The sequence below is a fragment of the Carcharhinus amblyrhynchos genome, chromosome 9, assembly GCF_965287045.1.
Source record: "Carcharhinus amblyrhynchos chromosome 9, sCarAmb.v2.hapA, whole genome shotgun sequence".
Lineage (NCBI taxonomy): Eukaryota > Metazoa > Chordata > Chondrichthyes > Carcharhiniformes > Carcharhinidae > Carcharhinus > Carcharhinus amblyrhynchos.
Window position 1 is genome coordinate 10,223,919 of NC_137332.1, and position 13,393 is coordinate 10,237,311.

General features: G+C 42.1%; 1 protein-coding gene across 8 annotated transcripts in view; it reads left to right on the forward strand.

The window, feature by feature from the left end:
• Positions 1-2,570: 2,570 nt before the first annotated feature.
• Positions 2,571-13,393, forward strand: part of fubp1 (far upstream element (FUSE) binding protein 1) — a 42,035-nt gene continuing 31,212 nt past the window's right edge. For all 8 annotated transcript variants that reach the window (XR_013887829.1, XR_013887828.1, XR_013887830.1 and 5 more), the window contains exons 1-3: positions 2,571-2,845; positions 10,426-10,516; positions 12,747-12,782. Coding sequence is in view for 3 of the 8 variants with exons in the window: in XM_080195141.1 (XP_080051267.1) it covers positions 2,654-2,845; positions 10,426-10,516; positions 12,747-12,782 (319 nt within the window). In the remaining 5 variants the exon portion in view is untranslated. The remainder of the gene's footprint in view (positions 2,846-10,425; positions 10,517-12,746; positions 12,783-13,393) is intronic.

Consider the following 13,393-nt stretch of genomic DNA (forward strand, 5'->3'; position numbering starts at 1 on the left):
CCCCCACATTTACCCTAGCTAATCCCCCGGACACTAGGGTCAATTTAGCATGGCCAATCAACCTAACCCACACATCTTTGGACTGTGGAGGAAACTAGAGCACCCAAAGGAAACCCATACAGACACGGGGAGAATGCAGATAGTGACCTGAGGCAAGAATTGAACTTGGGACCCTGGTACTGGAAGGTAGCAGTACTAACCACTGTGCTACTCTGCCACTCTTTCAGGAGAAAGAAATCCCACAACACCAGCTTAAAGTCCAAACAGGTTTATTTGTAGCAAAAGCCGCAAGCTTTCGGGACAGGCTGTCACTTCGTCAGGTGGCTGGGAAAACTCAGGGCTACAAACATTCTGGATCCTGACTTTGTACCTTATGCACTTTTAGAAATGGAATTGAGCCTGTAAATAAAGGGGATTTGTGAAGGGATACCAGCCCTATGGAGTTATTTCAATAGGGATGGCATGGTGGCAAGTATTGCTGCCTCACAGTGCCAGGGACCTGGGTTTAACTGAATCAACTCAAGAACAGCTTCTTCCCTGCTACCATCAGACTTTTGAATGGACTTACCTTGCATTAAGTTGATCTTTCTCTGCACCCTGGTGACTGTAACACTACATGCTGCACATTCTCCTTTCCTTCTCTATGAATGTTATGCTTTGTCTGTATAGCGCACAAGAATCAGTACTTTTCACTGTATACTAATACATGTGACAATAATAAATCAAATCAACTCAGGCCTCGGATGACTGTGTGTGGGGTTTGAATGTTCTGCCTTGGTGGGTTTCCTTTGGGTGCTCCAGTTTCCTCCCACAGTCCAAAGATGTGCGGGTTAGGTTATTAGCCATGATATATTGCTGCTTATTATTGGGGGATTAACAAGGTAAATAAGTGGGGTGGTGTGGAAAGGGCCTTGATGGGGACATTACTGAAAGGAAAGGCAATGGACAGGCAAAGGCAGGCATTTACAGAATGAATAGGTGAATTCCGGAAGTTGTTTATTTCTGCTTGGTGCAAGAGCGGTCAGGGAATTGTAGCCAAACCATAACTTAAAGGGAAATTCGAGATCAGATTCAAGGAAGAAGCATGCAAATTGGCAAGAAAAAGCAATAGGTTTGAGGATTGGGAGCAATTTAAAATCCAGCAAAGGAGAACTAAGAGATCGATTGAGGGAAAAATAGAGTATGAAAATAAGTAGTGAACAATTGTAAAAGTTTCAATAGATGTGTAAAGAGAAAAAGATTGACAAAAATGAGTTTTTATGTTTCTATGAAAGGTGAATGATATATGGGTATAGTTAATTTTGGATATGCAAATAGTGGTTTGGTAGTCTCAACATGTAAGCGGTAATTTAGAGGAGAAGGGAAGCATTGTCGTGTGTGGGGGAAAAAAATCAAAATCATGTGCGAATAGTTTCCTGGTACAAAAATCAGATGATAATTAGAATTACTGATTTCAAATTGCAATTTGTTCTTTTAATATGGGAGCTTTGGTGTTGTGAAAGTCTATGCCACTTCACTGGCTGATATAGCGCATTGATCACAGAAAAGAGCTGAAGGCATTGGAGGGGGTGCAGAAATGATGCACTTGAATGATTTGTATGTTCCCCTTGTGCTTGCGTGGATTTCCTTCAGGTGCTCTGGTTTCCTCCCACATTCCAAAGATGTGCATCAAAAACAGAAATGCTGGAAAATCTCAGCAGGTCTGACTGCAGAAAGAGAATAGAGCTAATGTTTGAGTCTGGATGACAATTTGTAAGTGCATGTTTGGGATTTGGCTATGGTAAATTTCCACTTAGTGTTGAAAGGTGTGCAGGTCAGGTAGATTGGCCGTGTGAAATTGCCCCTTTGTGTCCAAGGATGTGTAGGTAAGTGGAAAGAGCCATGGTAAGTGTGCAGGGTTACAGACAGAGGACAGGAGATGGGCTTGTGTAAGCTGTTCTTTGGAGAGCCGGTGCAGAATCGATGGCTGAATGACCTCCTTCTGTACTGTAGGAATTCTATGTTTCCAAGGATGAGGAAGAACAGTAAAGGAGCTATATTGCAGAAGTTACACAGCTTTCCTTGAAGAGAAAGGCAAAGAGAGGGAAAAGGAGGTAGTTATTCAAACATCATAAAGGCTCTGAAGAAGGGGCATCCTAATTCGAAACGTTGGCTCCATTCTCTCTCCACAGATGCTATCAGACTTGCTGAGATTTTCCACCATTCTCTGATTTTGTTTCAGATTTTCAGCATCTGCAATATTTTACTTTTGACACGCCCCTTCGGAAAAGGAAGCCACGCCCATCTGAGGCGGCCACGCCCACTTGTGGAAGCGGGCGCTCCTCCCACCTTCACCCCAAGGAAAAGGCCACGCCCACTCGATGGCAACCCCGTCCATCCCAAGGAAGCCGCGCCTACTCTAAGAAGCCGCGCCCACGCTGAGGAAGAGGCCAGCCCACCCGATGGCAGCCACGCCCACCTGTGGAAGACGCCGCGTCCATCCCGAGGCAGCCACCCCCGCCCCGTGGAGGTAGCCCCGCCTCCTCCTGGAGTTCTCGCGAGAGTATCCCCCGGCTCCCTCGCGTTCTCTCTCTCTGCGCGGGTCGGCCATTTTGCAGCAGCGGCTTCGCGGCGGCTCCTTCCTCGCACTCTCTCCCTCAGCAAGCAGCCGGACATGGCCGAGTACTCAGCGGTGGCGCCGCCCAACGCCTTAGCCAGCGGCGGCGGAGGAGGAGGCGGAGCGGGCGGCGGAGCGGGGGGAGGCGGTGCGGGCGCTGGAAGTGGCGGCGGCGGTGCCCCCGGCGGCGGTGGTGGCGGCGGCTTCAAGAACGACGCGTTCGCCGACGCCCTTCAGCGGGCCCGGCAGGTGGGTCAGAGCGGCCGGAGTGCAGGGAGGGTTGGGAGAGGGAGAGGTCCGAGCTCCGCCGACAGGTACCGGGGCTCCGGCCGGGAATGGGGCCGCTGCTCCCGGGCTGGGGGAAGTGGTTACGGCTTCAACAATAGAGAGGTAGGCCTCCAGCTCAGCACCAGGCCGCGGCTGCCCGTCACTCTGCACCGTCCCGGGCTCTTGTTCAGCCCTGGGCGGCTTTGATATCCCTCCCCCGCTGCTTTATTAACTCCGAGCTGCACCATTGCCCCTTTCTGGGCTGTCTGGGCCTTTTACAGAAGGGACGCACATGTTACCCCTCCCCCCACTTAATCACCTCACTCCCTCTTTGTTAAACTGCAGCCGCCCGCCTCTGGCTCGTACACAAAAAAACCTAATGGCTGGAGGCATTGCTACCCCGATTTCATACATGTTAAACGAAATGGCGGATCCGGAGCTGATCTCTTTATTTAAAATCCCCTCCTTCCCACACTTCCTAACACCACCACCGCCCACCCCCCCGCCCCCGAGAGAGTGAAGTCTGATCTTCAAGTTTGAATGCAACCACCAAGTGATTTTGGCGATCCAGTCTCAACAAGGAAATCGTTTCTATGGCCCATAAAGAAACAAAAAACACCAGCGCCTTGATGCCTTTAACACCTAAATGACAAAAGGAATGAATGCAGAATAACTCTTCCTGATTAGGATCTTCAATGTTCAGAAAGGGTGATGTAATTCACTCCCACCCTCACTTTTCCAAAGGGTACTTTTCCTTTGTCTATTCAAAACAGATCAATGGATTTTTATTTCAAGCAAAGAGGCCGATCAAGGATTGGTAAACAGGATTCAACTACAGATCCACCATCAAATACTTACAAAAGTACAGAAACACAGATTTACGAGCAGGATTAGGCCTTTGGTCCCTACCATTTGACAGAATCATAGTTGATCAGATTGTGGCTTTAGCTCCACATTGCTACCTTTTCCCTATAATCTTTGAACCTCCATGTCAATCAAGAATGGATCTTGTCCTTAAAAATGTTTAGTGACTCTGTCTCCTCTGCTCTTGGGAAGAGAATTCCATAGAATGATCGATCCTTAGAGGAAAAAATTCTCCTTATCTGTCTTAAATCAGAGACAACTTGTTATGTTCCTGAGTTCTTGACCCTCTCGTAAGAGAGGGTATCCTTTCAGCATCTATCCTGTCAAGTTCATTCAGGATCTTTGTTTCAAAAGGATCACTGCTCATTCTTCTCAACTCAAAGGCAACCAAAACTACGCAATATTTCCAGATGTGGTCTTACCAACTCCCTATACAACTGTAGCAAAGCTTTCCTACTTGTACATTCCATTCCCCTTGTGATAAAAATGGGGGAGCAAGTTGAAGGAGCTTCTGTTTCTGTACAGCTTCACAGCGATGTGAATTTGCTGGCTATGTGGCAACCTAATGCACAACATTTCAAATCCAATTGAATTGGTAAACTAGAAAAAGCTCACATCTTTATAATCTGGAATATTTGGTGACAAATACTCACTCTGTCTACTATTCTCAACTTAGATGCATGGTAGAAATTAGTATGTAGTTATTCAGGCACAGCCAGACTTCTAGCCCAAAGCTACTCTTACAGATCTGTTTTTTCCTCTTTGTCAACTTTTAAAATATGGAGGAAGCTACACAAGATACTGACTTGCACCCCAAAATGTGTACTGATATTTATCCTCCACCTAACAAAATACTTGATTGATCTTAGATCATAAGACATAGGAGCAGAATTAAGCTGCTCAGCCCATTGAGTCTGCCCCGCCATTCAATTGTGGGCGATTTTTTTTTTCTCTCATCCCCATTCTCCAGCCCTTTCCCGATAAACCCGATGCCCTTATCAATCAAGAATCTATCTATCTCTGTCTTAAAGACACTCAATGACCTGGCATCCACAGCCTTCTGCAGCAAAGAGTTCCGTGGATTCACCACACTGGCTGAAGAAATTCCTCCTCATCCCTGTTTTCGAGGATCGTTCCTTTAGCCTGAGGTTATGCCTCGGGTTGTAGTTTCTCCCATTGTGGAAACATCCTCTCCACATCCACTCTATCCAGGCCTTGCAGTCTCTTGTAAATTTCAATAAGATCCCCCCTCATCCTTCTAAATTCCAACGAGCACAAACTCAAAGTCTTCAACTGTTCCTGATACGGCAAGCTCTGCATTCCAGGAATCATTCATGTGAGCCTCTTCTGGACCCTTTCCAAGGCCAGCGCATCCTTCCTTAGATATGGGGTCCAAAACTGCTCTCAGTACTCCAAATGGGATCTGACCAGAGCCTTATACAGCCTCAGAAGTTCATCCCTGCCCTTGTATTGTAACCCTCTCAACATGAATGCTAACATTGCATTTGCCTCTCTAACTGTTAACTGAACCTGCATGTTAACCTTAAGACAATCTTGAACAATGACTCCCAAGTCCCTTTGTGTTTTTGATTTCCCATTTTCCCATTTAGAAAATAGTCTGTGCCTCCATTCCTCCTCCCAAAATGCATAACCTCACACTTATCCACATTGTATTCAATTTGCCACTTCTTTGCCTACTCTCCTTACCTGTCCAAGTTCTCATGCAGCTCCGCTGCTTCCTCAATGATACCTTTGTATCATCTGCAAACTTAGCAACAGTACCTTCCGTTCCTTCCTCTGTCTTGAATGTGAACAATTTCTATCTTAACTACTAATCTTAGAACTAGATTCTACAGTTTCACTGTTTTTCCTGCATTTTGTTCCACATCCTGGTAGTTTTTTCCTTGTCCCTACTTCACCGCTCAACAACCAGAAATAATCAGTTTCTCTCAGTTCATTCCTGGTATGATAGGTGTGTTCAAAAGCTATATTATCTCAAAAACATTTTAATAAAGACCTGACACAAGAGGCTGTGAAGTGAACATGATAGCAGTGATTTGTTTATTGATGTGTGGGAAAAGTTCTCCAATTGACATACACATGCTGATGTCAATTATTGTTGTCTCCATCCTCACCTGCAAGTGACCGGAGCTCATGGACTTCTTTGGGGTACATACGGAATATAAAAGAAGGCATGTATTACTGTAGTTATAAAAGGCCTTTGGTAGCACCACATTTGGAGTAACGTATATTTTGGTGTCCTTATTTTGCAAAGGATATAATTGCTTTAGATGCAGTTTGTGTGACTCATTCCTGGAAAGGGACATGGGTTACCCTGTGAAGAAAAGTTGGACAGGTTGGGCTCAGAAACAGATCCTATCTTTGACTCTAAGATGAAAATAAAATACTGTGGATGCTGAACATTGAGTTCAACAACTTCAGAGGATGAACTCTCTCCTGCACCTTCACCTCATTTCCATTTATTTTATTTTGTTCTGTTTCATCTTATTTATCCATTTTATCATCCTTCTTTCTCACCTTCACTTTCCATTCCAGCTCTCTTCCCTTTCTCCCCACTCCCCCTTTCAGGGCAACTGCCACATTACTCAGGCAGTCCTTTCACAATCTGCACCTCTGTTCTGCCATTCAAGCATTCTTATCAATTAATGGACATTTTTTTAGCACCTTTCTCAGCCTTCTGTATCTGATTTACATTCTCTTTGCCCCATTCCATCCTCATTCTATAAATCTCTGCTGATTCTCTTTTTTGTCAGTTCTGACAAAGGGCCTTCTAGACGTGAAACATTGGCTTTATTCTCTCCTCACAGATGCTATCAGACTTGTTGAATTATCCAACATTTTCTGTTTTTGCTCTATCCTTTACGCCTTCCTTTTTCTCCATGCTCCCTCTTAGTGTCATCAGTGTACTGACAGTACCCAGCTCTACCTTACTATCAGCTCCTTTACCCGTCCACTGTCTCAAAACTGTCAGACCTTTTGTCCAACACTACTGAATGAGCTGAAATTTCACCCAGCTGAATATAGAAAAGATCAAAGTCAGTGACTTGGGACTTTGCCGCAAGCTCTGTTCCCCAACCACTTTACATTTACTAGAAATTATCAGAGGCTAAATCAGACTGTTTGCAACTTTGATGTTACTTTTACCCCAAGGGCATGATCATGCCATCATTAAAAGACTGTTTCTATCTTTGTAACATCAGTTGATACTGTCCTACCTCAGATTACCTAATGCTGAAGCCCTTATTTATATCACAAACCTGGGGGCATGATTACAAGCTAAACGGCTGGTGAATCTCTGGAATTCTCTGCCTCAAACAGTGGTGGAGGTTGGAACATTACATGTATTTAAAGTAGAGGTGGATAAATATTTGATAGATTAAGAGATAGAGGGCCCTGGGGAAATGGCACAAAAAGAGAGCTGAGGCTGGCGTAGGTCAGCCATGATCTGATTGAATGACGGGGCAGGCATAAAGGGCCTGATGGCCTGCTCTTGTTTCTATTTCTTGTGCTCTTTGTTATCTCTAGACGTAACTGTTCCAACACTACTTCGCCAGCCTTCCCCTTTCTACCCTCCACAAACTCTGCTGCCCGTGTCCTAACTGACCAAGTCCTGTTCACAGTTAACCCTGTGTTCGCTGACCATACGTTGGCTCCTGGTTAAGCAATGCCTCAATTAAAAAAAAATGTAATCTTTATTTTCAAATATCTCCATGGCTCCTCCCTAACCCGAAAGCCCACATATGTCTGTACTTCTCCAGTTCTAGCCTCTTGAGCATTTCCCACTTAAACTATTGATTAACTGTGTTTACAGATGGCAACTCAAATTCTTCTCCCAAACCTACCTTCTGAATCAGGTTTTTGGTCATTTGCTCTAATTTTCAGTTATGGCTCTGTTTAATTTTCTTTGAAGTGTCTTGGGTTGCTTTATAATGGCATGGCAAAGACATTGATATAAAGACCAGTTCTTGTTCCAAAGATTTTACTTTGAAAAAATGTAGATTTGGGATCAATTTTTGTTTATCCATTCATGTCTATTCCTAATCGCTCTTGAACTGAGTGGCTTGTGAGGTCATTTAAGGGTATTTAAGAGTGAACCAACCACATTGTTGTGGATCTGGAGTCACAAGTAGGCCAGACCAGGTAAGGATGGCAAGTTTCCTTCCCTAAGGACATTAATGAACCAGGTGGGTTTTTATGACAATAGAGAGTGGTAACATAGTCATCGTTAAAGTTTTGATTGCAGATTTTTATTGAATTTGAATGATATGTGTGTCTCTTGATTACTACTTCAGTGACAATACCACTGCCCCAACTCATCCTGAGGCCAGTGTTTTTGCAGTACAAACCAAGTATTGGCATCCAGCCTGTGACTATAAGTGAGAATTTTCCCAAAAATATGCTCAAATTTATCTGGTGAAGTGGAATTGCTGTGAACAAATTAACAAGTGCAAACATGTCACATTCTCTGATTTACAGCAGCACTGCATTGTTGCCTCATATTTTTGCCTCAAGTGCTTCCTTCTAAAGCATGTGCATTTACAGCCGAGAGATTTATGAACTTAATTGGCATTTTAAGAATTTTTGCGATTAAAATCCTGAAAGATTGATATTGAAACAACTTTGGCATTCAGGCATAAATCAATAATGAGATTAGTCATTTGTACTTTTTTGAGATTGGCTTTAGCTATGAAATGGCTAGTGTGTGCTAACACCACATCTGAAATCAGATGTTATGGTGTTGACAGCACCACGTATGTAGTGAAAAATAGAAATGGTAAACAGAGTTTTTCCACGAAATGGTATGCAGGTATTCAGCACCTTAAGTAAGCTTTTGATTTGAGAGTGTTCAGTTCTCTGTCCTTGCAAGTGAAGTGCTGGAGATAGAAAGAAAGGAAAACATCCAGAAGCACTTTTATGGGTGTACAATTTTCCAGTGGCACCATTATCCTTTGTGGGGCAGCCTAGAACTATAGGGCACAATTTAAACATGGGGGAGTGGGGTGGTTTCCCGTCCCACCTGCCATGGGAATCATAGGAGGGGAGGGGGGAACCATACAAAGGCCTGTGACTGACCTCAGGCTGGATTTTCTGGCTTTGGGGCGAGGGCAGTTGAAAAATCCTGCCGTCCTATGTGGTCTCCCATTTAAGACCCATGATGAGGAGAATTTTCTCTAGAGTGTTGCTAATCTGTAGAATTCTCTTTCCCAGTGAGCAGTGGAGGTTGGTTTATTAGAGTGAGTTAGATAGATTTTTAATAGTTAAGAAAGTCAAGGATTCTGTCGGGCAAACTGATAAGTAGAGTTGAGACCACAGTCTTATTGAATGCTCAAGGGGGCTGAATGCCCTACTCGTTCTTGCATTACATTTAGTGCAATTATTTGTCCTTTTCCATCACCTTTACGTGTAAGGAGTCACAGCAAACACCACTGGAAGAAATCAAGCTAAGAAATCCAGAACATACTACAGTGCTGCAATAAAAACGGTTTTCATTCATAAAAACAGTGGTTGAGTTCAAAATGTTGACTTGGAAATAGGGTTTTAATGTGTTACTTGGATTGAGTTACTTTTATTGCAATAACTTAGCTAGATAATCCATTAAATCCTCCTAAAATGTCCAGATTTGAGCTGTCATGTTCAATCCACGCCAGTAGATGGTGTGATGAACCATTTGCTAGCATTTATGATTCATTCATTCAGAAACTGCGATTGTAGCCTACATCTGCTTAGTTTCTGTACAGTTTGGTCACAGGTCACAGTGCTTTTAGAAGCAGTAGATCCATGGTCGCACATGCAGTAGGGGATGAGAAGTTTGTCTTGCATCAGTTTAATGAAATTGCAGTCATAGCCATTGTTCTGCGATCTTTCCATATGTCATCATGCTTGCTGATATGAGAGCATGGCATATTCTCAACATCTTATTTGATGCACCAGTATTATTGAGCAGAAAGTGATTGTTCTAAAGAGGAATTTATCTTCATTATCACCAAGGAAGTCTAAGCACATCACCTGTTTGTGAGCGTATCACCTGTTTGTGGATATATCAATTTGCAATGGATCTTCATTAAAGCATCTTTTGTGGTTCATAAGATTTTTTTGGTCTACATCAAAAGCACAGATTTTCAGTTTTGAGGCTCAAGCTTCTTTCCTGTGAAAGGGGATCTTTTAGTGCTAAAACAGTCCCTAGTGCTGGTGGATATTTCTAACTTTCATTTGGAATATTATTTGGAAAAACTACAGTGGTTGCTACATTGGAAGTGGAATTAGTGCAATGCAAAATGCCCATTATTAACCTTTCTAACTTTCTAACAGAAAAAAATCAAAATTTGGTGAAAAAGAAAAGCACTAAGGCTGGAGATTAATTCCTTTGTGTCCATTATTTATTCCTTTCCCTTCCCCTTACTTCCTGCTACCATTGCAACTGGTGTTTTAGTTTATTCCTTCATTGGATCTGAACGCCATTGGCAAGGCCAACATTTATCCCTCACCCCTGAGCCGGTGCCATATTAATGGAGCAAAAAGTTCCTATATTTTGGATTACCAGCCTCCTCCACATGCGCACCAACACTTGGGATTCACCATCTCTAAATGGCTTCTGGCACCCTTAGAACTGTGCTGTGAGTTGGGAAGAAATGATTTTGTGTCATCTTAAAAACACTTTGATTGTGTTCTTACTACAGATTGCAGCAAAAATTGGAGGGGATACAGGAACACCAATAAATACGTCTGACTATGGATACGGTGGACAAAAAAGGCCTCTGGAAGATGGAGGTGAGTCGTGGCAAATTATCTTATCCTCTTTAAGTTCATCAATAGGTTTAATCTGATATTGTATCATGGGTTACTTTTTGGGGAGAATCATCGTTGGTAAATCATGATTTACCATATAAGCAATTTTAAAATTTGACTTGATATGTTTATGCAAATGATGGAATGACATCAAATAACTAGCTCCTTTAAGAATAAAAAGTGCATCATGGATAGTTATGTCAAAATTCAGTCATTTTATGACGGAATGAGGACTTGCATTATTTTCAGAGTTATACTTGCTGCAGGAGGTGAAGGGGGTTACTGTGCAGTATTTGTTTTGGTGCACTCATTTTAGAGGTCTAAGGTTTCATAAAGATGGAGCAATTCAGATTATCCCATCAGTGACACTTGCACAAATAGCCTGATCCACACAGGTCAACATTTTAAATGATTTTGTTCTAGCTGTGTGGAAAAGGCATCTTCCACATTGATGCCAGTTGCTTTGCATTAATTTTTTACTTTCAAATTTCTGAAATCTATGAACAATGCTGGACTTCTTCAGTTTTGCCATAATTAGTTAGGCTGCACCATTCATTCTGCTGTGAGAGTATTCACTGCGATCTACTTCTTTGTAATGTCATAATAGCTTTTATTCACTCTTGATTCAAAAGATTGTTAGGGGTCAGTTTGAAGATTAAGGCAAAATAGAACCTAATTGTTCCATTTCACAATAGCTCTTCATTCTTTGCTCTGGAGTTTTTGGGGGGTCATTTTCAGGATCAGTGCACAATCTTCTTGCCTTTTTTGCTTAGCAACATAACAGTTTTAACCAAAGGAGGAGTCTTGGTGACACTCAAGTCAGCCGTTGTAACTTGTTGTTGAATGTGTAGATATGACTGTTGGGCAAGTCTAAAGGTGAAAGTGAGCAAGCACTAGGAGGGGCACTTTCTGTTTTGAAGGCGGGAAATGATTTGCTTTGATGGACATAGCAATAATTTCGGTGGTGATGGTGTTCTGATGCTGGCAGGTAATACATGGGTAAAAATATAGTCACCAGTTTGCACACTGGCCTAACATGGTGCTTAATTTTTAATGATTTGTGCTATGTTCTAGGGGTTAGGGGATTTTCACAGTAACTTGTCAAAGGTTTGACAAAGGGTCATCTGGCTCGAAACGTCAGCTCTTTTCCCTCCTTACGGATGCTGCCGGACTTGCTGAGATTTTCCAGCATTTTCTCTTTGGGTTTCAGATTCTAGCATCAGCAGTATTTTGCTTTTATTATTTTATTGAATATTGCAATTCTGTGGTTAAATAATTAATTTTCTTCAATAAATCTGATTCAGTCCACCTACATTTCCCAAAGTATAAGAATCAGAATAGACTTTATTCTAATTTGCAACACTTCTTGTGCTGGAGAAAGATGCTGACAAATTCTCATAGTAGGGCCATCCTTCCCCTGTTACAGAAACTCGATCAAACTAGAGAGCTGTGGGGGCATTAATTTTGAGTTCTTTGTCAGTTTTGTTACTGAAGCTGCTCTTCAAACCTGATGTAGAGAGAAGGAAAATCTCCTAGGACAGTAAGAGTGAGATGCTGGTCCTGGGATTGGTAGTGCACCATTTTGTGTCTTGACCTGTGTGTATCCACTTTATGGGGATGATTACAATTTATACTGAGATCACCAGCTGAGTGTGCTAAGTGTATTTGGTGGAACATTGCTTCTGGCTGCTAAATTTTGTGTGTGGGTACAAGGGCTTTCTTGGAACATAAAAAAACTTCAAGTTTGTGGGCCTCCTGATCCTATAGCATTTTTTAACCTGGTTTGAGATTGCAGTGAATCCCAAGCTGGACCCTCAGATCCCTGGGTCGGACCCATAGTTTTTAAATAAACTCTAAGTGCATTGCTACCATTTGGATATAAGTGTGGCTATCATTTGGTTATAGTTTCTATCTTTTGTACCCTCATATTTAAACTGCTTTTAGAGCTGCCTGCACCTTTTAAGGGTTCTCATGACTGCTTGATTCTACTCATTTGTAATGCAAAAATGTTTTTTCTGTTATTTGGGACATAAAGCCATTTAAAATCTCCAACTCTCTTATTTCAAAGTTACTAATTTTCACTTAATCTAATTTATTGGCTGATGTATTGTTTTAAAGATGAAAGTTGATTGGCCTCTTCACAGTGATTGTGTTTTCTGTGGTGCAGTTGACCAGCTATTTGCATCAGTTGAAAAAATTCTTTGTTTTGCAGATCAGCCAGATACCAAAAAGGTCGCACAGAATGACCGTAAGTAGTGCTATTCCGGCAGAAGCTTCTGTCTTTGTCAATCATATCAGGATGGGATTCTTTCCCACTCATTTTCTTTATGAATGTTAAGTGGTTACTCCCTCTGTTTTCTGAACAAAATTTATGTGAGCACTTCAGATAATTCTGATATATGTATCCAAAGTATGTACAAACCACTTGAGTTAAGAGAATCACATTAGGTTAGATTGCTGCTGTTGAAGAAGTGATGCCAGCACAGATACAAGGGTATAATGGCCTTCCCTTGATTCTATTATGGGAGTATCATGTACTTAAAACTTTAAATTAGTTAAAACCTTTTGCAGGTCTTTTGATATAGGCATTGGAATATCTATTTTCCCAAAATAGATTGAGTTGATTGAACATGCTCTGCCACTTAGTTTACAAAATAGCATCACAACTATGTCCGGGTAATAGCAGTGTGCGGGGAAAAAAAACTAGAAATCCTGAAAATCAGCTCACGGTCATTATAACATTAACATTAAAAAGTAATTTTAGGTTTAAAAATAATTAAAATAATGTATTTGTGGGCCACCACTGTTTTCACCAAAGTCATGTTCACAAAATAAGAATCCAACCATTATAGTTCGAGA